The 26,667-nt window shown below is 35.0% G+C and overlaps 1 protein-coding gene across 7 annotated transcripts in view; it reads right to left on the bottom strand.

Annotated features, from left to right (window-relative positions):
- The window catches only part of SLC16A7 (solute carrier family 16 member 7), an 84,340-nt gene that overhangs the window by 26,127 nt on the left and 31,546 nt on the right, over positions 1-26,667 (bottom strand). For 4 of the 7 annotated variants that reach the window (XM_048947914.1, XM_048947965.1, XM_048947934.1 and 1 more), the window contains exon 2: positions 7,362-7,604. In XM_048947914.1, the coding sequence (XP_048803871.1) occupies positions 7,362-7,575 (214 nt within the window). In that variant the 5' untranslated portion in view covers positions 7,576-7,604. Of the gene's footprint in view, positions 1-7,361; positions 7,605-12,252; positions 12,274-14,037; positions 14,142-16,182; positions 16,279-26,667 lie in introns of those variants that run through there. The other 3 variants (XM_048947945.1, XM_048947955.1, XM_048947969.1) reach the window with 3 other exon arrangements.

Raw genomic sequence — 26,667 nt, 5'->3', positions numbered from 1 at the left:
GATACTGAAAGGCCCCTCTCAGGTCTTCCCAGAGCCTTCTCCAGAAATAATAGCCGCAGCTTTATCAGCTGGGTGTTTCATCCCTTGGGTCATTTTTGTGGCTCTCCTCTGGATGTGCTCCAACATGTCCATGTCTCTTCTGTACTGAGTACTCCACACGCAGACAAAGTACTACAGGTGAGATTACACCAGCACAGAGTAGAGAGGCAGGACCACATCCATTTGTACCCACGCATTATTTTTGGTGATGCTGTGCTCCATCCTTACATTCCCCAACTTGTACTGATAATGGGGGTTGCCACAACCCATGTGCAAGACCTTATACTTGGCTTTCTTGAACATCACAAGGTTCACCTTGGCCCAGTGATCAAACCTAAGCCTTTCTGAATCACATCCCCTTCCTGAGGAGTGTCGAGTGCGCCAAACAGCTTGATGTCATCCATAAACTTGCTGAGGATACACTTGAACCTACTGTCAACCATCAGTACAGAAGATATAATCTCTAGCTACTACTATTAAAAAGCTTTAATGGTACCACTATTTCCTTCCAGAATTTTCTAAGAGTCAAAGCACTTAATGAAAAGTGTTTCAAAGCAATATAAATAGAAAATAAAGCAGGGCACAGTCAGTGTAAAACCTGCCCATGTGAAAGTGCTGCAGGAAGTGTTTGAACTGGATGAGTAAATGAACAACCTATTTCTCAATACAGACTCCTATTTTAATTACAATCTCCATATTTAAACGTGTAATTATGTTGTCTCATCATAATTCTTATTCATCTAAACAAAAGCCAGGTAAAATTGCACTGGAAATGCTTAAATTTCTTGAGAATTAAATAAAGATGCTAAAATCTGTGAAAAATAAAGGTAATTTTTTTCTCTTGTACACATTGCTGAAATGCTTATTGGCTATGAAAACTTTAGTTGTTCTGTACTCTTTGATATGGGTGATCTTAACAGTAATCTTAAAAATCTCAATAGTAATATTAATAACTAATCTTAAAAATAATAGCAATCTTAAAAATCTAGATAAAAAAGCTCTGGTTGATCAAAAACCTCTTCATATGGTACATATGTTTATCTATGTGTGTCAGATCTGATCTCTGCAAAAATCTTCAAAACTGGCTAATGAATTAAATGACAATTAAAAACAACCTCATTCTTTGATTTCTATAGTTACTCTGGCAGGAGAATAAACCTGCCACTAAGTCTTCTATTAACAAATACGTATCTACATACCTTTAGGAATCACAATAAAAATCTCAGCTGTAGTCAATTGATACTGCTTTATAATATCTTATAAATATCACAGTTCAGGTCTGTTTCCCTTGACTATACCCTTTCAAAATAAACAAGGGAATAGTTCTTAGACGTTCCAAAACAATGGACCAGTAAAATTCTATAATAAGTTCTTTGTAAAGTGCCAGGTTTATTATTTCATTTGAAGTGCTGATGTGATTACAATGGTATACACAGCATGAGTAGATAGACTTTTCCTTCCCCATAATACTTCTCTGGGATCTGCTTAAATATCTCATGATTCCCAGTTGTGCTACACCATTGTTTCATTACCTTTGAATTATGTGACACACATCACAAATGCAACCATTGTATGATCCAGTGATATGAAAAACTATATGGGAACTAATCCAACATTATTAGTGTACAGAAAAAAAGCGTTCCTTCATCAAAGTTTTGCAAGCTCAACGAACATATCAAAGGCCTAAGTTTTAAATTAAACAAATCCACATTTTTGTCCCTTAGAAAATGTACTTTATGATGTATGCTATTTATTATTTTGTTTTGTTCTGTTTTTGACCCATTATTTTAAATAAAGTGGGAGATAAAAAAGTATTTTCTTCAGGAATAAAAAAAAAGCTGTCATGATTGATTAATTTATCTACAGAAATGAAGATCAATGTTGCCTGCTTGTATATAAATGAAAATTGTTTTCATTAGATGCTTGAGTTAGTTTAATCAAAGTTAAGGCAAATATTCCTATGATAATCATTACTAATAACCTATGTTTCAGACACTGAAAATGCTAAGTAGAAGTACAGTGGCAATTCTTTGTCATGTTGATGTCCTTCTGACAATTATTCAAAAGACCAAAAAAATTATTTTTCTAAGTGTACTTAACTCTGAGACTGTCTCAGAATGGCAAGACTGAGAGCTGGCTAGAATGACTGGCTAGAATGACAAATCTGTTCCAAATAGAAAAAAAAGGTATGAAACCATCTAAAACATTATCATCCTTCTTCCCAAGTCCAATTTCAGAGGTATTTTATTGTAGAAACAGAGAACCTCTCTGCATTTAAAACACAGGTTACTACAACAGAACACTTCCCTAAAAGGTAGTTTTACTAAAACTCAAAGACTTCTAAAAGTGAAATGTAGCTGTACTACTTTATCAAAGCCTTTATCTGGCCATCTTAGCATTCGCGTATTCTTTTAAAAACAGAACAACTGTATATTTGTAATATTTTGTTATACTTGGTATTTCTTTCTAGAACTTATCTCAGTTAGTAAGGCTCAAAATTTTTTTTTCTTGTGTCTCTTCATTATGCCTTCTTTTCTTTACGTGAGTCTCAAATTAACTTGACATAGACACTTTACATGCATTTTAGGCTAAATGTAAAGTATTCCCTCATGCCCATGAGGCATTTGGAAAGTTGATAAGTTCTGCTTTCAAGGACACTCTAAATGAGGTTATTAAAATTCAATGCTTTTCATATTCTGATGGAGAAAAATGTTTGTCCCTAACAACAAAGGACATAGGTCAATTTAAGAAAGCTTCTCAGTCTCCTTATCCACGGCCATGGAATACCTTGTGCCAGTATTTGTAAATGTAAAATAAGAAAATGTTACCAGGGAGGAAGAAAAGTATAGGAGACTAGATTCTATCCAAAAGTAAAAATCCATAACCATCTGTTGTTTGTGTTGCATGCATTTTGCAACTGTCATCTCCACTGTTCACGTCATTCCATCTTCACAGCAATATCACTGAAACACCCACTGAGATAAAATCACAAATATTTTGAACATACCATATGATATTTTATTTTCCAAATTAATATTCAACAAAGTCACATTGAGCACTTGTTTTTAGTTTACTTTTGCGTTGTCACCTGAAAAATCTTTTAAGAGTTTGCAACTACATGATGGTTAAGCTCAAACTTGAATAATGAAAGAAACATAGAAAAAAAAAAAAAAAGAAGAAGAAGAAAACCAGAGAGAAGAGAGGGTCTCTTTTCTTGGAGATATCCAAGCCTTTCCTGGATGCTCACTTGTGTGACCTACTGTAGGGAATTGTCTTTAGCAGAGAAGTTGGAGTTGATGATATCTAGAGGTCACTTCCAACTCCTATAATTCTGCAATTCTGTGTCTCTGTGAATCAATTAGATGTTGTGTTTTTTAACTGTAAGCATGTTTTCAAAAATGGTAATGGTAACTACTTAAACTCTGCTTGACTACTCAAACTACTTGAAGCATTTTTCTTGGAGAATGGTCTCAAAATGCTTTTAAAATTATTATTTGGATAAGTTATCTGGAAGTTAAATGGACATTTATTTTTTGAACTTCAGAATAGCAAGATAATCCCACATTTCACAGTTTGGAAGAATTAGCAGTTTTCAAGCTTATCTCTATAATCTAGTGTCACATCTAAAAAGCTATTTTTGAAAATAGAAACAACAACAACCAAAGTGAAATTTGCTCTTGGCTAAATGACAAGAAAAAGAGTTAAATTCAATTAAGTAACCTGCTTTTTCCAGTTTTTAGACTTCCACAAGGATGTCTAAAACCCAAGGTCAGCTGTGTCTGAAATCAACATATCTGTCACATGGCTCTAACGACCACCACTAAGGTTTCCCATCAAATCTATACTGAAAACAACAAATACATATATTTTTCTCTAGACAAATAGAGCTCTAATAAAATTTCTAATCACTTTTAGCTGGTTAATGCTGTGCAAAGTGGAAAAATGGAAATTTTGAAAAAGAGAAGAATGAGCGGTGAGAATCTGAGGTAAAGCATATTTGGTCTTTTGGGTCTTCAGTTCCTTAATATCTTGTGCATCAGAGCAAACATATGACTCTTTAAGTATGCACACACAGTTGATATATTAAAGAAAACATACATGCATAAATATTATATATATATATGCTTTCATTTGTGTACACAAACACAATATGCCCTGTCAGGATAGCTCCACTAATTCCATCTTACCCCAAATTTGGCCCTCCTGTAGTAGAAGTGTGGTCATCCCAGCCACAGTCCCTTGTGTGTAGGAGTCCATCACAAAGCTATCACCACTAATTTAATACAATTGACAGTCTCTGCTCAAGAGAGGCAGAAGAAAGAGTTGCCATGGAGACTGAACTATTGCCCTTCTCCAGAGGATACTTCTTTCAAGCACAGGCTGAACCACAGAGGCCATCTATTACATGTAACCTTGATCGTATTACAGGATCTTGCATTTTGGGAAGGCTTTTTAGTAAGCTCTAATAAACATCCAGGAGACGAGAGTTGGGAGGAAAAGAGCGTGTTTGAGAAAAAATAAATAAATAAACCCAACAAGAACTACATGGAACTGCTTATTATCTTAGATTGAGAGGGGGAAAGAATTTCATATTGACTAGATTTATCAGATTTGTCACCTCTGCTTAGTGCTTTCCTAACAGAGTGAATGCTGTGCTTGACCTATTTGCAGGAATTAACCAGGACTGCAAGAGACCATATGGATTGCCAGATGGTCTGCTATAATTTAATGCCATTTATTCTAAGTATGAAGTAAGTGATAAACATAATTAACATTCTTTCAGTTCCTTACTGGATGCCATTTATTAGTTTATTAGTATTCGTGTTTTGTTTTTTGGTTTTTGGTTTTTTTTCCTAAAGCATTGAAAGGTAAGTTAATACTTTGTTATTGAAACACAGAAGCCAGCTAATTATAGCAAGAGGCTGAAGCCTCTAAAGCAAAGAGTGTCAGCACAGACTCTTAACTTATTCACTGACCCCACTGTGATGATTAATAGGTTGAATGCTAAGCTCTAATGAGAATGACAGATCTTAGATGTTTTCAAGTTACCTTAATTAATAGTATGATGAAGAGAGTGTTCACGCAGACATATCATACTTCATAGTAAACACTACAGACTGTACTTGTAGTCTTCATGTCTTTCACATTACAGCACATCAAATGCTAAGAAATAAAACCACCTTCAGACAGTAAAAACAATGGAGTGATTTCCTTCAGAAGTGTTTTTCCTGATTGCTATTTCATATTCTGCCAGATATTGTCTGAATGCTCTATTTTTTAGGAAGTGGTTCTAGAGAAGCTATGGCTTCAAAGAATGTTTATACCCAACAGAATCGTCATTTCAAAACCACAGTAAGATAAGTAATGTCTCCTATTAAATTCCATGGAATCTACAGCAAAGAACACAGTAACACTGTTTGATAGAGCAAATTTTCAACTACAGAATACTGTTTGTCAATAGTCACCACCATTAGCTATGCCTTTTGGCCAGCAATCAACAAGCATGCCATGCTCATAAATTCTGCACCAGTGGAGGTGACCCACTGTCACTGTTGCCACTGCTGAAACCTACCATCACTGCCTCACTGTGCTCACATCCATAGTTTAGTCTCCATATCTGTTCAGCAAGAGTCAATGCGTGCCTTTTTTTTCCGTGTGGAGGAAGGAATTCAGTGACACATCTTTGCTTCACATGCACTTTCATGTCAGATGCCATTTTGTGAGCCCCTCTGCTGCCAAACCACCAACACCCACATCTGATATCATGGGCCAAAACAATAAAATAGGGGCATTGCTTTCAGATCAGCCTATGTTCAAACACGACCATAGCTAAATGCCTTTCAGTTTGTGTCTGCACTATTAATAAAAGTTGATTGAACTTTGAGATGATAGAAATGGCACAAATTAGATGTTATTCAGAGATTAAAACAAACAAACAAAAATAAAAAACAACAAACAACTGTGCTATAAAGTAAATCTGCCCTAATAAAATTTAGATAACATTAGAAAACACAGTGAACAAGACTTCAGTTCAGAAGTCACAGCATAAGGAAAATGGAAGCAGATTCCAATTCTTATCATCTGTGCACTTCCCTTCTTCCAGATGGATCCACACAGGGGCTTCCACAGTTACATCTGTGCACTTTGCAGTGCAAGAGCATATGTATTTGTAAATACACAGCCTTCTGAAGAAAGTACTTTCAGAGGAAATCTGAATGAGACATTCTCTCCGTTCCCACAGCACCATGCACACTGACTGCCTTTGGGCTGCTTGCAGAGTGCACAGTGCTAGTCAAGCATGCTTGGACACACAAAATGGCATATTATCAGAGTGAAACACATTTTTAGGCTTGCAGTATCCATAACCACCAGTTATGATTTCAGAGTAACCTGGTCATAAGTCATAACATATGGTAAGGACATGTATGCTCCTTTACTCTGCTCTTGAAGGCACTGAATCAAGTTACTTCTTTGCTTGGTGAATTGTTGCTGCTCCTATAAACTCCTTCAAATTCTCCCTATGAATAAATATAAGATCAAAACATCTGAAAAGCAAGTTTGCATTGATACTGGCACCACTTGCCAAATCAACTTTATTAGGTCTCTGTCTCTGCTACTGTTTTAAGAAAAAAAAAACAACCATTATGTTTTCCATTCCATTAACTGAAAAATATTTAACTGAGGTGCTTCAGCTAATGCTATGCTGGCTGTAGACTCTTCTTTATAGTCAGAGGAGAAAAAAGGTACTTAAAGAGTGCAACTCAGCTAGTCTGAACTCTCTCCTATAGACACCTACCTCTCTTCCTTCACTGCTAAAGCAGCTATGGTCACTCATATGTCAAGGCTTAGGTAGGTTGAAATCAGTGATAAAAAAATACCATGGTAAAAACAGGACTTTGTGTATTCTTCACAAGGTCGTTTGCTGGGATCTGATAATATCATACTTTATTACAGAAACCACTTCTGAAAAATACAGAAGTGCTGCTCTTCAGTGAATAAAGATAAAGTGCTATAGGCACGGTGTTCTCAGTTGCTATATACTTTATACTATATTCCTTTTCTATATAAACTTTTCAGTTTCTATACATACAGTTTCTATACATTTTTATACAAATGTACATTTTTTTTATAATATATGTATTTAAGATTTCATAGTCCAATTATTACAAACAGTCTGAGATGTACCAAGTTATAACATTCAAAGAAAAAGCACCAGGTAAATTCTCAGGTAACTCGTAAAATCAGTTAGTAATTAAGTTTAAGTGCTTTAAGACCATGTGGGCAGGTGAGCTGTGATATTTCAAATTTCACAAACATCTTACCTCCTGCGTACATGACAGCCAACATTATTGATGATATCCAAGCTATCTCACTATATGATGTATGGAAGATTTCCTGTATTTCCTTGAAGAATACCGTGATGGCTTTGGGGAATGCATAGGAGAATCCAATGGAAATAAAGGCCCCAAAGACCACAACCCACCCCCAGCCTCCATCTGGAGGTGGGTACTGTGGTGCTCCTATTGCTGGTGGCATTTCTAGCCTCTGCCTCTTCTCCAATTAAGCTGAAAAAGAAGAGAAAAAACAAAGTTTCAGACATTTTTTCTTTTTTTAATATACTGCAGTATTCCACCATCATCTGCAGAATCCTCAAAGCAGAGAAAAACTCCCAGTTTACATGCAAACATAGAATACAAAAACCTGTTTTCAGAAGCAAAAATCTGTCCTTTAAAAAAAAAAGAAAAAAGAAAAAAGAAAAAAGAAAAAAGAAAAGAGAAGAAAGAAAAGAATATTTGAATATTTGAAATATCCCATTTAGTATGTGTAACTATGTCACTAAAAATTGTGAAATTGTGTTTGTAATTATTCATTTCTTGGAAAATGATGTGTTTGTGTAGGTAAATTTCCTTATCTCTTCGATCTACACTATGGACTTAGAATAGGTATGACAGGAAAAAAAAAAAGAACAATATTGTATAGAAAGAAATGGAAAAAAGTTACAGTAAATAATTCCTAAATGCTGTTTTGTTAGCAACACTTGCAATTACTTTCGCAAAATCATCAGCAATTACAGTAACGAACAAGTGTGTAATAGAATGCTTTATCATGTGCTCCCATTTTCCAGTCATTAATCATTGTTAATATTTCTCGCTTAACTCAATATAACATTTTAAGAGTGTATTTTAAAGAAAGACTTAAAATTCCTTGTGTAGCCATAAAATAAACACAAAAATTACAATGTCATACTGTACTGGTTTTAAAATTTTATTCTGCTTATTAGTAACTGCTGATATTACTTGCAGGGGCAAAGTCAATCTCGATGGTATTTTTTTTTTGCTCTGTATTTACACATTTAAAGACATCAGAAAGTCTTTTACTAATAACTTCACAAACTTTCCACAGCTATTTTCTAATTTAAAGTTTACCATAATAGAAAGCATCAGAGTGATTTTTGCAGAGGTTCCTAGAGGTCCAACAAAAAAAAAAAAATCAGGGAGTTTAACAAATCATAGGTAATTCACTTAAAACTCCTAAGGCCTGAAATTAATTTTATATTTTTATTATCATCTTGATTATTTGTTCCTATAGATATTACATATTACCATCTTGATATTATATTCCTAAAGAATATGTAGCAGCAAGAATTAATTTTGTAGTTCTGAGATATTTCCAATCTAAATCCTCTTTTTTTACTGAACAAAGTTGGAGTCCACTTTGTTTTCATCTGTGTAATGCAACCTACACACACTGCATGTCCTGAACATTCCACCCTTTTCTATGTTTCTTACTTGGGGATTTGCATGACTTCTTACTCTTGAATGGTCTCCTAACATATAGTACTGAAAGCTGTGGATCATAACAATATGTAAGTTTTTTTTTATTATGATTATGATTACCAGTGAGTCTCCATGAGATTTATTCTGTGTTGCTTACATCATACCCCAATTTCTCACAGTGAACTGCATTAGCATTGGGAGTGATATGATTACTTTAACAAAACCAAAAAATGAACTGTGTCAGCTTATATTAATTCCCAGTATAGTACCTAGAGTGCTGTCAGGGTAAATGCCACATACTAGCAAAGTGTTCCTTTACAAATTATCTATCATAAGGTCACCTCTGTGATAGAAACCTCTTTAATTCTGATTCTCTACTTCACTGCAGCTGGTTGTAGACATCACCTTCATATTGGCCAACCTCCAAAGGAGCTAAATCAACCACTAAAACACCTGGCTTCTATGCAAAGCTGCAATATCCCAGCTAATTTGTTTTCTGCATCATGTCATACAGATTTGCTGCTGACAGCAATAGAAATCTACTGCTCCACAGACTTTTTTTTTTTTTTTTTTTTTTTTGTTAATATGCATGTCCAGAAAGAACCCCTGGCATGTACTTTGGTTCTGGTTACCCTGGTCTCAGCTTAATATTAGTCATGAATCAGAAGGAAAAACCTGGGTCTGCCACTAGAAGTTAGAAAAGTAGAGACAATTACAGTTGTTGAAATTTAATTTTGGCAAAGTAGTTAAACACCTGTTTACTGACTGAGGACCCACTGGAAGGCAAAGTATCTCAAAAAGTCCATCATACACTAGAGCATGCAGAGTAACTGATTGCCTCCACAGGAAAAAAATAAAAAAAGAAAAAGAAAACCACATAAATTGGCATGAAAATAAAAATCCCATTTCTATGACCTAACTGAATGGCCTGGAATAGCAGTTTTCTGTCCCAGAAATCTGTTGTACTGCTCATTAGAGAAAACTTTTAGTTATTTCCTGAAAAAAAAAAGTTAACTATTATTTTCTTACACTTCAAAATTTGAACATATTTGTTTTTATATTTCATATTCATACAACAGCACTTCTTTTATAAATTCTAGTAATTTATGGTGCAGCATCAAGGAATTGCTCCTCATAAAAATGGAAAGTGATAACCAATTTATTGAGGCAGCACGCTTTTCCCTAAAAATAACACACCAGTGTTTGGCAAAATCACTGCCAGTACATTGGTCAGAAGAACTCCAGTGGTGCCCAAGTGTTATAGCAATCCAGTGCAGTGCTGTAGGCCTGGGAAAGAGTGGCTAGAAAACTGTTTGGCAGAAAAGGACCTGGGAGCAGTGGTCAGCAGACAGCTGAATACAAGCCAGAAGTATACCAAGGTGATGAAGGCCAGCAGAGTCCTGGTGTACATCAGAAATAGGGTGGCCAGCAGGCAAGGGCTGCAGCTATCAATACAAACTGGGAGATGAAAAGTTGGAGCATAGCACCATCAGAAACAATACAAGGGTACTGGTGGGTGGCAAGCTGGATATGAGCCAGGAAGGTGCCCTTGCAACACAGAAAGCCAATTATATCCTGAAGTGCATCAAAAGAAGCATGGTCAGCAGGTCAAGGGAGGTGATCCTGTCCCTCAGGTGTCAAGCATTAGTTTGCAAGGAAACAGACACAAGTTGTGCCAGGAGAGGTTGAGATTGGGTGTTGGGAAAAAATTATTCATGGAGAGGGTAGTCAAACATTGGAAAGGCATAATGTACGTGGCATTATGGGACTGGTTTAGTGGTGGATTTGGTGGGTCGGACTGATGGTTGGACTTGAAGATCTTTTCCAACCTAGATAATAATGCGATTCTAAGGTATCAACTCTTTGGAAAAATCTCATCGTATTTGCCTTGTCAGGGTAGCAGCTCCTCTCTTTGAAAGCTTCGGAGTAAACTAAGAGGACATCAGGGAAAAGAGCAAAGGTGCAGTAGCTTTCCTATGCCTCCACCTATGCTTCAAAGCCCACTGCACTGCCAGCTCATAGCACTGCTACAGTGAATGACTGTCTACTACCCTATGCCAGATGCTGCCCTGCCACAAAGAGGAGCCTGGATCATTATATCTTACACCTCCTGTATATTCCACAGAGTCAGTTAATAATAGCTTCCCTGATATTCCTTTATGATCATGATAGCCATTTTTAACTCACTTTAAATAGTAAAAAGAAAATACATAAGTAAATACATACATAGTTGCATAAAGAAAAGCAAAGTAATCATTTTGTCAGAAATATTAAGTCCAATGTCTCAAACATCCCATACTTTCTCAGGAACTAAAGCAGCTTCCTCCTGGAAAAATCTAATTTAATATCCACAAAACGGAACTTCTTCTAAAGCAGTCTAACACATTAATATCCTCAGCTCTTCCCTTAAGCTTAACTGGTAAGATTTTGATAGTATAAGTATACAGATGAGTGCGAAATCCATTAGCAACCAAAATGAAATAGCATTTTAGATGAGAAGGTACAAATTCTGATAGAGGAAGAAAAAGAAGAGGGAGGACTGAAGCAATGATAAGGGAAAAGTCTTTCCAGAGCTCTCAGAGGTTATTAAAGGCTACGAAGGATATTAAGATATACGGAGTAGAAAAGGTAAAAACAGTCAACTGTGATGATGTGCATGTGAAGAACACAGCACCAAGGGGAAAAAAAAAAAAAAAAAAGAAAGAAAGAAGAAAAAAGAAAAAAGAAAAAAGAAAAAAGAAAAAAGAAAAAAGAAAAAAGAAAAAAGAAAAAAGAAAAAAGAAAAAGCTACATTTGAGTAAATAAAGGTCACCAGCAGAACTGACAAGCAGTCACACTAATTCCATTGTGTGTCAATGGCTCACCGGTTAGACTTCCTCATCCCCTTCCTTTTATAGGCAAGTGGTGGGTGAGGGATAGTCTGCATGAAGAAGCAGCAGTGGTACAGTGAGTGGAGCATGTCCCTGAGGAAGCCATCAGCCCTCTTCTCACTGTCAGGTACACAGAGGCTGCTCAGTCTTTCTATACCTTGAATTAGGCTGTGAACAAGGATTTTATCCTAAGCTTCTTCTAGTTCCTCTGTATAAATCCCTGTTATGTAAGCAGCAAACAAGAACATCTCTAACTTAAAGAGCTGTATGTGTCTACCTACTAAGAAATAGTAGAACGAGAGCAAAAGGATACATTTAAAACATATGATATTCAACACTGTTATTATATAGGTATCTCAGCACACTAGAATTTAATTGGGCAAATGAGAACAAATTAATTAAAAAGAGAAACATGGAGGGAGAGGAAGGGAAGGAGAAAAGAAAGAAGGAAATGGAGAAAGGAGGAAGGAATGGCGAGAGAGAGAGAGAGAAAGAAACACACAAGAAAGCAAGCAGCAAGGTCAAACCAAGAAGAAACATGACAGACAAATAATGTATCTTGATACCAAGTGCTGCAAACTTCAGTCAGTCACGATCAACCTGTTCAGACCAGGGCTTCATTAATATTCTGCAGTTGCCAGCACCAGCATCAGCTCTCAGTACAACAGCTTGTCACAGACTTCTGAGAAGGGGTTGTGCTGTTCTCATGCTTACAGAGACACAGATTTTACTGGGTGTTTTAGTTTTGCTCTTCTGCACCATTAAAGTAACTGCTTCATTCTCCACTTGTGTTCTGTCTGCCATTTGTCCCAGAGGAAAAGAGATGGTATGTGAAAAATCTGTCCCTATTTTTTTGCACGATAGGAATATTTAGCACATATGTAGGGCATTCCAGCTTCACATAGTAAGCCAGGGACTGCAAAGAGCCTTGCAAACTTCAGTTCACTCAGTTTCCTAATAGTCTAGTGAGGTGATTCAGAAGTTTCATTCACTTCCAGAAAACCGAAAACAAATACAGTAGCAGGATAAATAACTTGACTGCATTTTACACCAAAATGGGTGGCAGAGCTGAGATGCGGACTAATGTCTAAGCAAACTGTCAATGAAGAGTGAGATTTTTAAAGCTCATTACATAACAAATGCTAATTAATTGTACAGCTTGATACTTGAAGTGGAAGCATAGGTGGGGTACAGTCTTTGTTTTGTAGCTTTGGATAGTCAGCTGCTCTAAACCCTAATGAATATTAATGACACAGTTCTATTTAAAATCAATGACTTTGTGGTAGTATTAGCTAAGGAATGAGACATATAGGAATTACATTTATATAAAAGATCTCTGTTTGAAAGCTGGAAATAATTTTTTTTTTTCTTATTTTTATCAGTAGCTCCAATTAATTCCAAGCAGGACAGTATTATAGGGTTATTGTTATACTAAATGATACTTCTTTGGCAATTTTATATTATTCTTTAAGCAACATTCATTATTTGAAAAAAAAAATCTTTATTAGTTTCGTGAGATGGTTTTGCTCTGACTTGGGATTTTGTTGTGGGGAAAGGCAGGACATAGAAGGACTCTTAGTGAAGGGACCAAGAGAGACTGTCCTCTGCCCTTATTCTAACTATAAGCTTTAAATAGGCAAAATAACTACTAAGGAGCACTGGTAGCCAGCCTACTTATCTTCCTGAAAGAGGAAAATAGGCTGCATTTTGTCTGAATGCCCATATGCAGAGACTGAGGGCTACGTGACAAAACCCGAGTGTCTTACAGATACATTCAGAATTTGACTTTACTGCACTTTTTTCCATTGGGGTCTAACCTGCAGTATAAAAACACTCTGTGAAGAACAAAACTGCTAAAATGCACACAAATTATCAAGTATTTTAGAAAGCTGCTGTTTTTGTAAAGTTTCTCCAAAGTCCACAAATTGAAAGACGGTGTTTTCCAGATAGCAAAATGTAACAACAAGTACATTGTACTATAAATATAATAAACAATACTAATTTTTATTTATGAGGTTTATGTTAGGATTTCTTTCTTTCTTTTTTTTTTTTTTTTTTCTTTTTTAAATCTGGTCAAATCTTTTTTTAAAAAGAACCACTGGTCTTAATTTTAAAGCCTGTTTCACTTCAATCCTTAGTAGCACAATAACCAGTAATGTTAAAATATATTACCACAGCTATTTTAAATATCAAGCTTTATCTTATTAAAGAAAAAAAGACAAATTATTTTTTTCTCTCCAACATCAGACAAATTAGTAGTTCTAAACAGTCATATTTATGAAAGAAACATGCAGTAATTCAACCATACATAATTTATTGTTAGAATCAATATTGTAACATATTTTTCATACCACTGAAGCAGTACCAACACTAGCATATGCCTGAAGGCAAAGTGGGAAAGTAATAGCCCCTCATACTTCCAAAGCACACATGGGAATAACTTTGTTCCAAATGCCTGGAAGGTTAGCAGAGGCAGGCTCTGTGAAGAGAGGCAGAATGAAGGGAAAGTCATGTGCTGTAAGACAAAAATAAATGAACAATCCCAGTAACTCTCTTTCCTCGTAGGCTTTGGTGTTGCAATGGGCTGATTCCTAGTAACAGCATCACCTAAGCAGAAAATTGGATGGAGAAACAAAAACTGTTAACCAAGCACAATTACAAGCTGTGAGTTACTAATGTTTGCAGGAATGATGAAAGGTCTAATCCAGACTGAAATAAAGGCACATCTTCTGTCTCAGTTTGAGGACTCAGTATAGGATTACTGAGACAGAAGGGAATGTTGTGTGTTAAGATGTTGCCCTGTGAAAAGCAAAAATGTGTTAAGTACCCTGACAGAGCATAGTAAAAATCCCATTCACACCAGGGCTCCCGTTCATCCATGTTTAAACAAAGGCTGGGCTACTACTGCTAAGTCACTAAAGAGGTTCTTACTGAACTGAGATACCCATCTGACAAAATTACACTGAAACTAATGTTAAATGATTGAGATCAGATTACGAGCACAAGTCATTAATGAGATAACAATGTAGTCTTGCTAATATTCATCATTCCTTGGAATTAACTTATTTATTTATTCATTTATTGTTGCTGTCAGATTCACATGGAGTACTATTATTAAAACTTCTAAAATCTGTTCTGCATTCACAGTTCCCACAATTCTGGGTCAAACTTCCATTCATTAGGCATTTGTTATTACCATTTTTGTCTGACTTTATGGGAAACCTAAATGACCACCTTATTCTGGATTACTAAATGGCTAGATGAATAAATTTAAGTGAAATGTATTCCAACCACAGTGATTGCAATTCTGTTTCAATTACTTCAAAAAAGCAGTCAATAAAATATCTAGCAAGGAGAAGTTGGCACCCCACCCAAATTGGAGTACACTGAAATGAAATGTTGAAGGCTAAATTGAAAATGCCAGTGATCCAGTCCAAAGACTTAATCAGCTTTAACAATAAGTTGATTGAGGCTGATGAAAAATTTGGCATAATTGAAAAAAAAAAAGTCCTCAAACAAATCAACTTTTCAAAAACAAACAAACAAACACCCCAAAACTTTGTTATTTCATTAAAGAAGTTTTAATAAGCTCAGCTAAACTCCTTCATTACAGCTCAAAGCATCAGCACTGAAAGAATATTGATCTGCTTATTCATTTATTTCTAACCATTCCTATCATCCTTTAAATTCTGTGAGTATTCCATCATATTTAACTATGATGGTTACCAGCCTAAAAACATGTTGTAGGCATGTATTATTTTAACACTTCATAGACTGCTCTTGAGCCACAGGCTCAAAGCCCTCTGAGTACATGAGCAAATTCATAGTCTTTACAATTCAAATAGAATTAAAGTTATAAAAAAGAATAACCAGAATAACAGCAATGGCTTCACATAAATCTAGAGCTATATGTTGGATAATATTTTAGAGTTCTGAAGTTTGGAGGGAAAAGAGTTAAATATTCATTTTTTTAATATTTTATAAATGGAAGACCTAAGGCTTCAAGTCAGTGTTAATGGTGTTATCTGTACTGCTCCTGCACATTACTTGAAATATAAATAGCACAGTTTTTGCAAAGCAGCAGATTTTACATTATCAATAATAAAATATATTCATTTTAATATCATTCTACACTAAGCTGGAGAAAAAAATATTTATGATGGTAAGAAATAGCTTATTCTTAGTCTGAGCAACTAGCTAAAGTGTTCAGAATCAGAATTCGTATTATTTTATGTAATTATATACTTCAGAAATTGCAATATTTTGTTCATTTCTTGCTGAAGATAATACATCCATCTATCAGTTTAATATTATGAAGATGCAATACACTCCAATTCAAATTGTGCTGCCATCAATTTCTGTAAATACTATCAAAGTTCATCTGTCTCTTGATATTAGAATCCAAGCTGTTTGTCTTCTCTGCTTCAGTATCACAGTCCAGGTTATTTTCTGCATACATCCTACCCCTCACCTAAATCATGGCCTGAAAGTATTACCTTGAGCATATGGAGAAAATATTTTTCTTCAACATTCATGCAGCGCATGACTCCTATGGGTGGAAATAGTTACTAATGTTTCAGTCTCTGTGACAACTACTTTGATTATGTAATAGGAAGTAAATTGATCTGGATTCTGTTCCTAAGGACATATGACTGGGATCAAATAACTGTCCAAGGCTGGAAAGTATCACCAGACTGCAAAAGCTTATGCAGGGTTCACACTTCTAGTATTCTTGCCAGTTTGGAAATTGTTATTGGTTTAAGAAATGTTTTCTATATTATAATTAAAATGGGAAAAGTTAGTAATGATGAGATGGAAGCTTTTAAAAGTGTGAACCATTAAAACTAAAGAATGATACATTAGTTAAGCCACAGTTAATTTGTGGAAAGATATGCAAAATATGCTGGCAAGAAGAAAATGAGCAAAATCATAAAAACTCCCAATAAGGAAAATAGCCTTTGGAAGATATTATTGGAGAACTACTGAATCTTGGAAAAGACAGAATATTTTTTGTAGGTATTCAGTCTAACAGCCTCTCCAGAACTTAGGTCACATAAGTAAGAAGCTATTCAGTTAAGGCAGATTTTCTAAAGCTTTATGGGAGCAGAGAAAGCAATCCATCTATTTGTATGAAACAAAATTAAAAACATATGGGTAATTTAAACTGAAAAATCAAATTGATACAGCTGTGCCCATAAAAGCTTGATGTGTGAGCTCCTTCTGCGAGTAAAGATTAAAATGTGATTTCAAGCAGGCTACAACCAAAAGATAAATTAATTCAGAGATCATTCAAGAAGTACTAAAGCCTATTAGATCAGTAGAAATAATGAAAATAAGTATTTTATCAATGTGCCTTAACAGAATTTAGCAGAGATGAAAAGTTCTATACATTTATTAAAAAATGATTTGAGAATTGAATCTGTGTGGGCTCATAAATCAAAGTGGAGGAGTTCTGAAAACGTCAACACTTTTTTTACAGACACAGTTTACCTGAGAGTGTTCCCTAGGTGGAAATATTAGTTACCATTTTATTCACCCTATGACCAGTGATTTCCAGGACTCTAAAAAAAGTAAAACATGAGAGCAAGGTACGCTCACTCCTACTGCACCCAGTTCCTCAGTTCTATGCAATAGATAAACAGGCTAACACGATGCCCATGCAGAGGGCATCCTTGAAGGTGCTCTTGTTGTTTCTTAATACAGAAACCAGATTTTAATAGCACCCTGAGGGCTATACAGAGGAAAGTAACATCTCTAACTACCTAGCACTAAAGTAGCCAGCAATGTCCAGCACAGTTAAGTTACTGCTCCTCTCATGCTGATATTTATGTTGTTATAAAATATATTTTTATTTCATGAGATGTTACATTGAGCAGACAACTGAGCAAAAGGGGAGGTATACATTTACATGGAACAGTGTGGTATTATACAGAGGTAATCACACTGTCTTTTAATAGAAGAGCTTTCTTAGCTCAATATCCCATCTAGACAACTTAGTTATACTCAGGTATCATGGCACTGCACTACCTAAAATAAGTGCATGTGTGGTGATTATTTGTCCAGTCTGGAACATGGTGATAAAAATTTATTTGAAGTATGTACCAAAACTAATATAATTTATGCAATGATAATATTTAACATAAACAAATACAGGGAAGGAAGAAGCTGGAATTGTATTTGATTTCCATTGGAAGGAAGAGGATGTTTAATGACAAACTTACTATGTACTTTGTCCAAGTGTTAATGAGGTGACCTGCTGATATATATACAAAATAACTTTAAAGACCAAGACAATTTAATCTATTTCTAATGTGTACTCTGCCACCCATTGTGAGAAATGGGACGTGAGGAGATCAAAAAACCTGTGTCTATTGTGTCTACTATGTAGGACACTTTCTAGCCCAGTACACGCTGTCCAAAATGTACATCATACAGCTGTACCTCCGACAGAGTAGTTCTACAATGCTGCACTTAAAACAATCTTTGAATAATTTGCAGAAAGCTTTAGAATTCATCGAGAATCTAATTTAATCATATTGTTTATACTTGTATTATTTGCAGTTTTTTATTTTGTCTTTTACATTCTGCTCTCATTGAATGTCCAGAATACGTGTGTGAAGACTGCATCTCTGCTATGGCACAGCGTCATAAAATTATTGATTGACGCTTGATGAACTCAATAAGATGAGATGACCAACCACTGAAGGATGCTAGAGAAGTGCTGTACAATCCTGAAACCTCTTCTTTCTTGTGCTGACATCAGGAATGAAGACTAGGAGTCTTCATTCAAATTCATTTCTCCCTGTTTTTCTTAATTTTCTGTGTTTTTCCAGATTTGAATCTCTCATTATGTGTTTTCCATTGACTCCAGCACTATGTGTTTACCTTATACAACACCCATACAGCAGCTTCGCAGCTTTTTTTTTTTTTCCAGAATGTAAGCCACTTGATCAGAACCTATCAAGTACTTCCAAACATTAAGAAAAGTCGTTTTCTTAATACAAAGCTAATTCTTAATAAAAATGGACAATTCAAAAGTGATACTGTTTGGGTTGCAAACCCAGTAAGCAGTCCTGCAAACAGGAGTTCTGCTACTCTGCTAGTTCTGATTTAGCTAGTAAATTGCACATTTTGGACAGAGGTTATGTATAGGAGTCAACATTGTTTCATTAGTCAAAAGCAACTCAATAAATTCAAAATTAGAAGCACTTTTGTTGATATAAGCTATGCTCTAATAATATTAAAACTTATTCCAAGCACTTTTCTCTACATAGCCGTTCTTTGTCAAAACCAAACAAGTAATTAGACTCCAAAGTATAAGCTTTTTCATTTCTATATGGTTCATTTCTATATGGTCACTTTAGATAAATCATCTCCTGTGACTTTTGGTAACATTGTAAACACGTTTCTCTCATCTTTATAGAGAATCTAGATCAGAATAATAGTAGTCCTCAAAATTTCTTTATAGTAGCTGCAATAGAAGAAGCATAAAATACATAAATATACAGCAAATGAGAAAAGAAATATAAAGTTATCTATGGCATTTGCATGATTCCAACTATCAAAAGGGTACAGTAAAAATATTCACAGAATAGTTCCAGTAAATCATATCTAGCTGAAAGTTTAATAAATCAAAACCAAGCAACATTGAATGTAGGACATCAACCTATTTGAGTGCCTCAGTCTATTGCAATGATCCTGTTGTCCCTTTCAGGATAGAAGTTTAACTAGATCAGAAGCAAAAAACTATGAGTTGTGTTTTTTGTTATTACAAACCGATACACACACACATTCTGTTGCCATCACATGGTATATACTAAATACAGTTACAGTTACAAGAGTTTAGCTAACATTCTACATATAAAACTGATCATAAACTCTAAAAACATAGAATCATAGAATCATAGAATCACAAGGTTGGAAACGACCTACAAGATCATCTAGTCCAACCGTCTCCTCATCACCATTTCCACCACAAGCACTAAACCACATCACGCAGCACGTCATCCAGACACCTCTTGAGCACTGCCAGGGACGGCGACTCCACCACCTCTCTGGGCAGCCATTCCAGTGCCTGACCACGCTCTGAGAGAAAAAGTTCTTCCTTGTGTCTAATTTAAACCTCCACTGATACAACTTGCAGCCATTAACCCGTGTCCTGCTCATTGCCTGGGAGAAGATGCATCTTCAGCATCTACATCTACAGCACACTTTGCATATCTTTTCACTTTGTCTTGATAACAAGACAAGGAAGTGGTAGTGCAGATTTTTAAATCTGAAGGTTTCTCCTTCAGAAAGTACTATAATGCTGCGATTCACAGTCTATTATTGTAATTCTCTGAAGTCCTCCTTCAATCTTCAAGACAATAACACCTTCCTTTGTAAACACAGTGTCTGTCTCTGGAGTATATATATTTTTCTTAAAACCTTAAGCACATATCTTTGATTCATTTCTGCTGGTCTTAAACAATCATCTTACCTGTGCAGAAGAATGCATAGACTTATGCACACACTAACTTTGCATTGGCATGTGCTTTCACATATGAAAAATACCATATTTTTAATTGTGATTTAGCTAGATTCTTCCTCAGTTGACAGCTGCAGATGGAACAACCACCCCATTCTGGGACGACTAGCTTCTCTTTTCATTCAGAGGTTCTTCGCTTAACATATTTTTCAGTATTTCACAACTCTCTCAGTACATTACTGGATGTGCTGCCTAATATTTTTGAGGGAACATTAGACTGCTGTTAACTGGTTTGACTTAAGCCAAAAAACTTTGTTCTGTTTATTATTCCCTTTCCATAATATCTCACATTTTTATTTATTATATATGATATTTGGACTTTTGTTTTCCTTTATTTCCTTCAGTTTTGATTTAATTTCTAAGTTAGGTAAGGTGAGATTCATCTCACTGATCAACAAAATGTTTTTACTAAGAGATGGCAGTAGTGTAAAATGAACTCTGTTCTAATTAGCTCCAAATAAATTTGTATGGTTGTCACATGTGGAAAGAGCATGGACTGGTTTTTGATCTACTGCCTAGCACAATTTACTCATTCTAAAAATATACCTGTAAAAGGCTACACACATTTACTGTATCATGTAAACAATAAAGTGGATAATCTAATGGAAAAACATACCTAAGTTATATTTATGTACATCTCAGAAAATGGTGCTACATATGTAGGTGACTCTAGGTATGAAATGAAATTGGAAGACACAGAATATTTCACTTGTCCTTTGCAGGGAAATGTTTCATTTTCCTGTGAAGAACAGACCTGAATGCTGCAAAATGCAGTACTGATAAACTTCAGTATTGACCTTTAATTTACCAACACTGTGGGAAAGTGAACAGGGACTCAGTGACTCAATTCATCTGTATCGTTTTCCTGAGGAAATAATCAAGAGCACAAAAGGGTGAAGCAAATAGTGCATTCATCATCAAAGTGTAAATAAAGCTATGACTCATCTTCTTAACAAAATAAAATAGGACTTTTAGGGGAAGCATATGGAATGCTCCGGCATTTTTGACTTTTCCAGTTGGCTCCAGCTTCTTTCTGTTATGCATCAAACATAAAGTTGCTTTATAGGGTTAGCTGTATACATAGTGCAGATACATAACAAATACCTATTCTTACTACCTATGATTGCTAAGTACAATTTAGTAGCAAACTAACAAAAAGAACTGTTTAATTCTGCTTCAAAGAAAGGGAAATCTTTTCAAGCAAGCTCCTTAAATAAAAATATTGTTTTTTTTTTCATAAGCTGTTTCAGACATTATTAACAATAAAAAATAAAGGAAAAAAAAAAGAATGCAAAAGTTTGCTATTGGAAGACTTTTATTTACTTTAGTTGTTTCTCACGCACCACATCTGGACATGCACGTGGTGATTTCTGACAAATGGACTTCTATATATGTCCTGCAAACATAAGCTCACAGAATTAATGGGGAAAAAAAGGCTTCCCCAAACTTTGGTTGAGTTTGATAACTAATAATGAGCTGGAAAACTGGTGCACCAACATGGTCTGAGAATAATAAAAGCTGAAACCTCTTTGAAATATATCAGGTGCTCTAATTTGTGAATATAAAATGAACAGATTGAAATTTTGCAAACAGAGCGCTTGATGCAGTTATAATGAACTTGTATTGCTATAGTGGCCAAATATTGCTATGGGTAGCTCCCAAGTAAGTGTTGTGAAAGACTTACTTTATCAAGAAACGACTATCCAAAATAGCATTATTGTGTGAATTCTAGGGTATTACATTTTAGAGAAAAAAAATGCTGCCTATAAATGACTTTGAATGTAATAACTGGTTACAGGTTTTCTAAGTGCTGAATCATCCATTTTAACTCTCCTTAAAGCTTTTATATCACTCAGTGAAATTCACTGTAACCTTGCTTCTGTATATGGAATATCTCCAAGGTTCATTATGGTAGGCAAATAGTTCAATAAAACTAGTCAGGCATTATTTAGGTTTTGTTCTGTTTGTGTTGTTTTTTGTTTGTTTTTAAGGCAACAAACGCACAATTGTTTACAGGTTAAAAAACTTTGAAATAAAAGGATTATAAATTACCCTTCTCTAAAAACCAAAGAAACTGAAATAAGACCAAGCAATGGCTACCTTTGTGAATAATGGCTACCTAATATTCCACAAAATCATTCAGATTCTGAAAACTTAAAAACACTAATGATGTTGTCATGAGCCAGAAAACAAGGTTATATTCGTGCCTCCTACATAACTACATGTTAGAAAAATATAACTTATATTTATGTACCTCATGTACGTGGTATAGTCCCAGTTCTTTGTATTGAAGATATAGCTGTACCTCATTTTGGAAAAATGGTTTGTCTCTTAACAGAGAAGTTCATAGATTTATTTGCTCTAATACATCATAAATACCTGCTTTGATGTGAAACAATGTAATATTAATCCAACTTATACTGTCATGTAGTGACAAGATCATCATTAACTGCCAATAAAGTACTTGAAATACAGTGCTTATTTAAGCAAAGCAAAGACGGCTCTAGAGCATATTTGGACTGACATAAAATGGCTACTGTTCAGATGGAGACTCTGTCCTGCTCTGTTAGAAAGAAAGACTTACTTTATCAAGAAAAATGCTATCCAAAATAGCATTATTGTGTGCATTGTAGGGTATTACATTTTAGAGAAAAAAAATGCTGCCTATAAATGACTTTGAATGTAATAACTGGTTACAGGTTTTCTATTTCTTCTGGATAACAATGTTGTCCAACCAGCTGACTGTGAAAAATATGCAGTCTTTATGAAATATTATGCTTATTTTGCAAATAGGTAGATGTAGCTAGGAAAGAGAACACAAAGCAGAAAGGTGCATTAAATCTTTGAAGGCATACATTAGTTCTCTCACTCTGAGATGTGCTTTCACACCAGTATGAGTTGATTGTATGTGTCAAGTTGACTGACACATTTAATTCCTTCTTTGAAATTTCTTGTTTTTACTTGGTTCCATTGTATTTATTTTTCCATCTTAATGACAATTTTACCATGATCTACATTTACCTGACGAGTGTACCAATAATTATAAGTATACACCTGACTATCTTTTAGCTTCCTGCATAATTCTTCCAGTCAAGGCAATAACTTCAGGTGACCTGGACCCATTCTCCCATTCTGCATTAAATTCTTCCTGTAATTTCAAGAAATACTTACATGTCTCAATTCAATAACGTGCTTGAGAATCTGCATAGATTTCTTATTATTTCAAATAAAACAATTATCCTTAAGACATTTGCGAATTGATTGCAGGTTAAATGTGTCTAACTGGTCTATAGTGAAAAGAGTCATTCCACGTAAACCTAAACTTTACCTACCTCTAAAGCAGCAACTTCTCTAGCTCAAGCTAAATTTTGTTTATAATTACTTTTCAGCAGCCAAAGAATATGAGATTATTTCCTCCAAAACAAATATATATATTATATATATATATATATATATATATAAATATATATATAATATAGAGCAGCAATGTTCTCCAGAAATGTCTCATAAGATGAAATCTCTTAAAACAGAAAAGATGACAGGTAGAATTTTTTTCTAGATAGAAAATTAATTTGGATGTTAGGTTCTGTTCTGATCCTTGCACAAGCAGCTCAAGGAATTGACAAGTTCACCTAACAGAGCCAACACTGTGACACCCTATTGACTAGGTGCCAAATGTCAAACAGCCCTGACCCATCAAACAACCTCATGTTGTTTACTCAACAGACCAAAAGGCAGCATGACACATAGCACAATCAAGACTGGACATTTCTGACCATGCTAAGCACAGAATTTTAGAACCCTGAAGCAACTAGGAATTTAAGGACTTTCAGTCATTCAGCAGCTGTTCGAGATTTTGATTACTAACGTTTATATATAAGCTTATACTTATTATCATGAAACTTTTATATAAAGCTTATGTAATAAGTTCCTACTTCTTTTCATATTTATTCTCTGAATTAAGGGATTATCATATCAAACCAAATACATTCCTACAAGACAAAAAGCAATGAAAACCAGTGACAACCATTTTCTAAGGATAAAAACAGTTATCAGTGAAAGTGTTTGTGTATGATCAGCTCTGTTATTTTTATTTGGTCCATTACAGAAATTCATTGATTCTACTGCTGTAGAATATTTTGTTTATTGGCTTCTTTCAGTCTTTAGAGACAGAATACGCATTCTTGATGTCAAGGTCTTTAACACTGCAATATTGTTGTCCTTGAAAACTGCCTTTTTTGCAATCCAATGTCACAACCTATTTAATCTATCTGTATTTTTTAAGTGTTTACTGCCATGGCGCAGTACTCTGAGTTACGTACAAATATTAAAATGCAACAGGCAGGCTACCTGCAGGTAGGCAGTGGCATCTGTGTATTTTGAGAGCTGTGACACCATGATTGTTTCTCTGAAGCAATTCAGAGAAACAATCATAGCACACAGAAAAGGACAAGGCACTGCACAAAACTTTCTGAAATCAGAGTGGTAGTGGGGTTGAACTCGATTTCAAAAAGCTTTTAACCCCTCCCCCCCACTCCCCAGATTCTTGTGACTGCGTCAAAAGTTTGTTTATGCAACTAACTTTAAAAGTTAAATGATAAAAATAACAATATTCTTTTTAGCAGTTTAGATCATAGTTAGTAAAAACATACCAGACACTAAAAAAAAAATCCTGAATTCAACAGGAGGAAGAATGTTTCTGAAATAATCTTTCTCTATTAAAAAGGAAAAAAAAAAAAAAAAAAAAAAAGAAACCAACAGACAAAAAGCAACAAAAACATTTTCAAATGCAACTTCCTTATTTGTCTAACACATATTCAAAATTTATGAATGCATTTATTTTGCAAATATTTCCCTTTCTCTTCACTGTAAACCTAACAAGTTCAGTACCAGTAATATTTTTAATTGAGAGTGAATGAAGCCTTGTAGCATATTTAATTTGTTGATTATATGATAACAACAGTCTCTCCATGGTTCATCTTAGATTGTTTCTCTCTCCTTGGCAAAGACATGTATCATTTTATTATTCTGAATTTAACAAATTCCGTCTCTAGCAGGCCAAGTGAGAATCTAATTTCCAAGATCTTCTACTGGAAAAGTTTGAAATCTCGATTTTGAAAATGTGAAGTGATGATGTAGCAGTAACCTTCTCTTTTTGCTTGTTGCAAATGAAAATGTCAATCCTTGAAAGACACAGTACTCATCCCCAAATGTACAGATTTAAGAGAAAAAGTCAACATTGGCTTTGCATTATACGTGACCTATATGAAATCCTAAATACAAGTCCGATAAATTCTGCACTAACAAAATAATTCTCTTTTGTATGAGAGCTGCTCTGAAAATAGCATTTCCTATTTTATTTTTTGGCCCATGACATAAGAGGTGGATGTTGGTGTTGTGGTAGAAGAGGTTGAACCTTCCCACCAAAATCCCATTACTTGTTGCCGTGTGAGAGATGGCAACAGAGGGGCAGTATGACACAATGGCATCTGACATGGAAGTATGTATGAAGAAAGGGTGTGTCAATGAACTCCTCCATGCAGAAAAAATTGTACCCATTGACATTCATTGATGCTTGCTGAACATTTATGGAGACCAAACAGTGGATGTGAGATCACTGAGGCAGTGGGTGGTGTGTTTCAGCAGTGGTGACAAGAAAGACAAGACATGTTCCAGATAGCTAAGCAGCTTTTGATGAGCATGACATGCAGGCTCTTTTTCATCGCTAGCAAAAATGCACAGCTAATGGTGGTAACTATGTTGAAAAATAGTGTTTTGAAGCTGATAACTTGTACTTTCAAATATTGTAACTGTGCTCTTTGTGACTAATGTAGAGTGGAAATAAGAGGCATTACTATCAGAGCAACCTTTCTATTTTGCAGTATGAGAAAACAGTTATTAAAAGATAGAAGAAGAAGAGCAGAACAGACTATTTTTTGTGCCAGAGTAACTTTCTCACTCATTAAAATATATATATATATTTGCTATGAACAAAATACATTAATTCAAGGCAAAATAGAATGCCATGTATAATATTTTTTGAATCCTTGATTGTACATTTTCATCATTCATTTTATTTTCTGTATTGTCTCGCTCATCTTATTTAAACCATTTTTTACTTTTTCAATATTTCAGAAGCTGTGCTCACACAGATATAGCAAGAAGATTCAGTTCAGATTTCAGATAAAATATTTGACAACACAGCACAAGGTCACCTTTTAGCCTAATGACTGGAGGTTTTGGTTCACCACCATTGACCCTGTTTGTACCATATTCTGTATTAAGTCATGCATGGAGTTGGGGAGAATTATGCAAGAAAATGTAGGCAGATCCGGTACACTCAACTCTCCCCTACTACTGGAATTTGCTTCCAGTCATGTTTTCAATTTCTTATTCCTGTTCTTTTCTAGTAAATCCAGTGGAAAAAAAAATCTGTATTTTCACACCAATTTTT

This window comes from Lagopus muta, chromosome 1, assembly GCF_023343835.1.
Source record: "Lagopus muta isolate bLagMut1 chromosome 1, bLagMut1 primary, whole genome shotgun sequence".
NCBI lineage: Eukaryota > Metazoa > Chordata > Aves > Galliformes > Phasianidae > Lagopus > Lagopus muta.
Note: the sequence above shows the minus strand (reverse complement) of the source record. Positions and strands in the feature narration are given on the sequence as shown.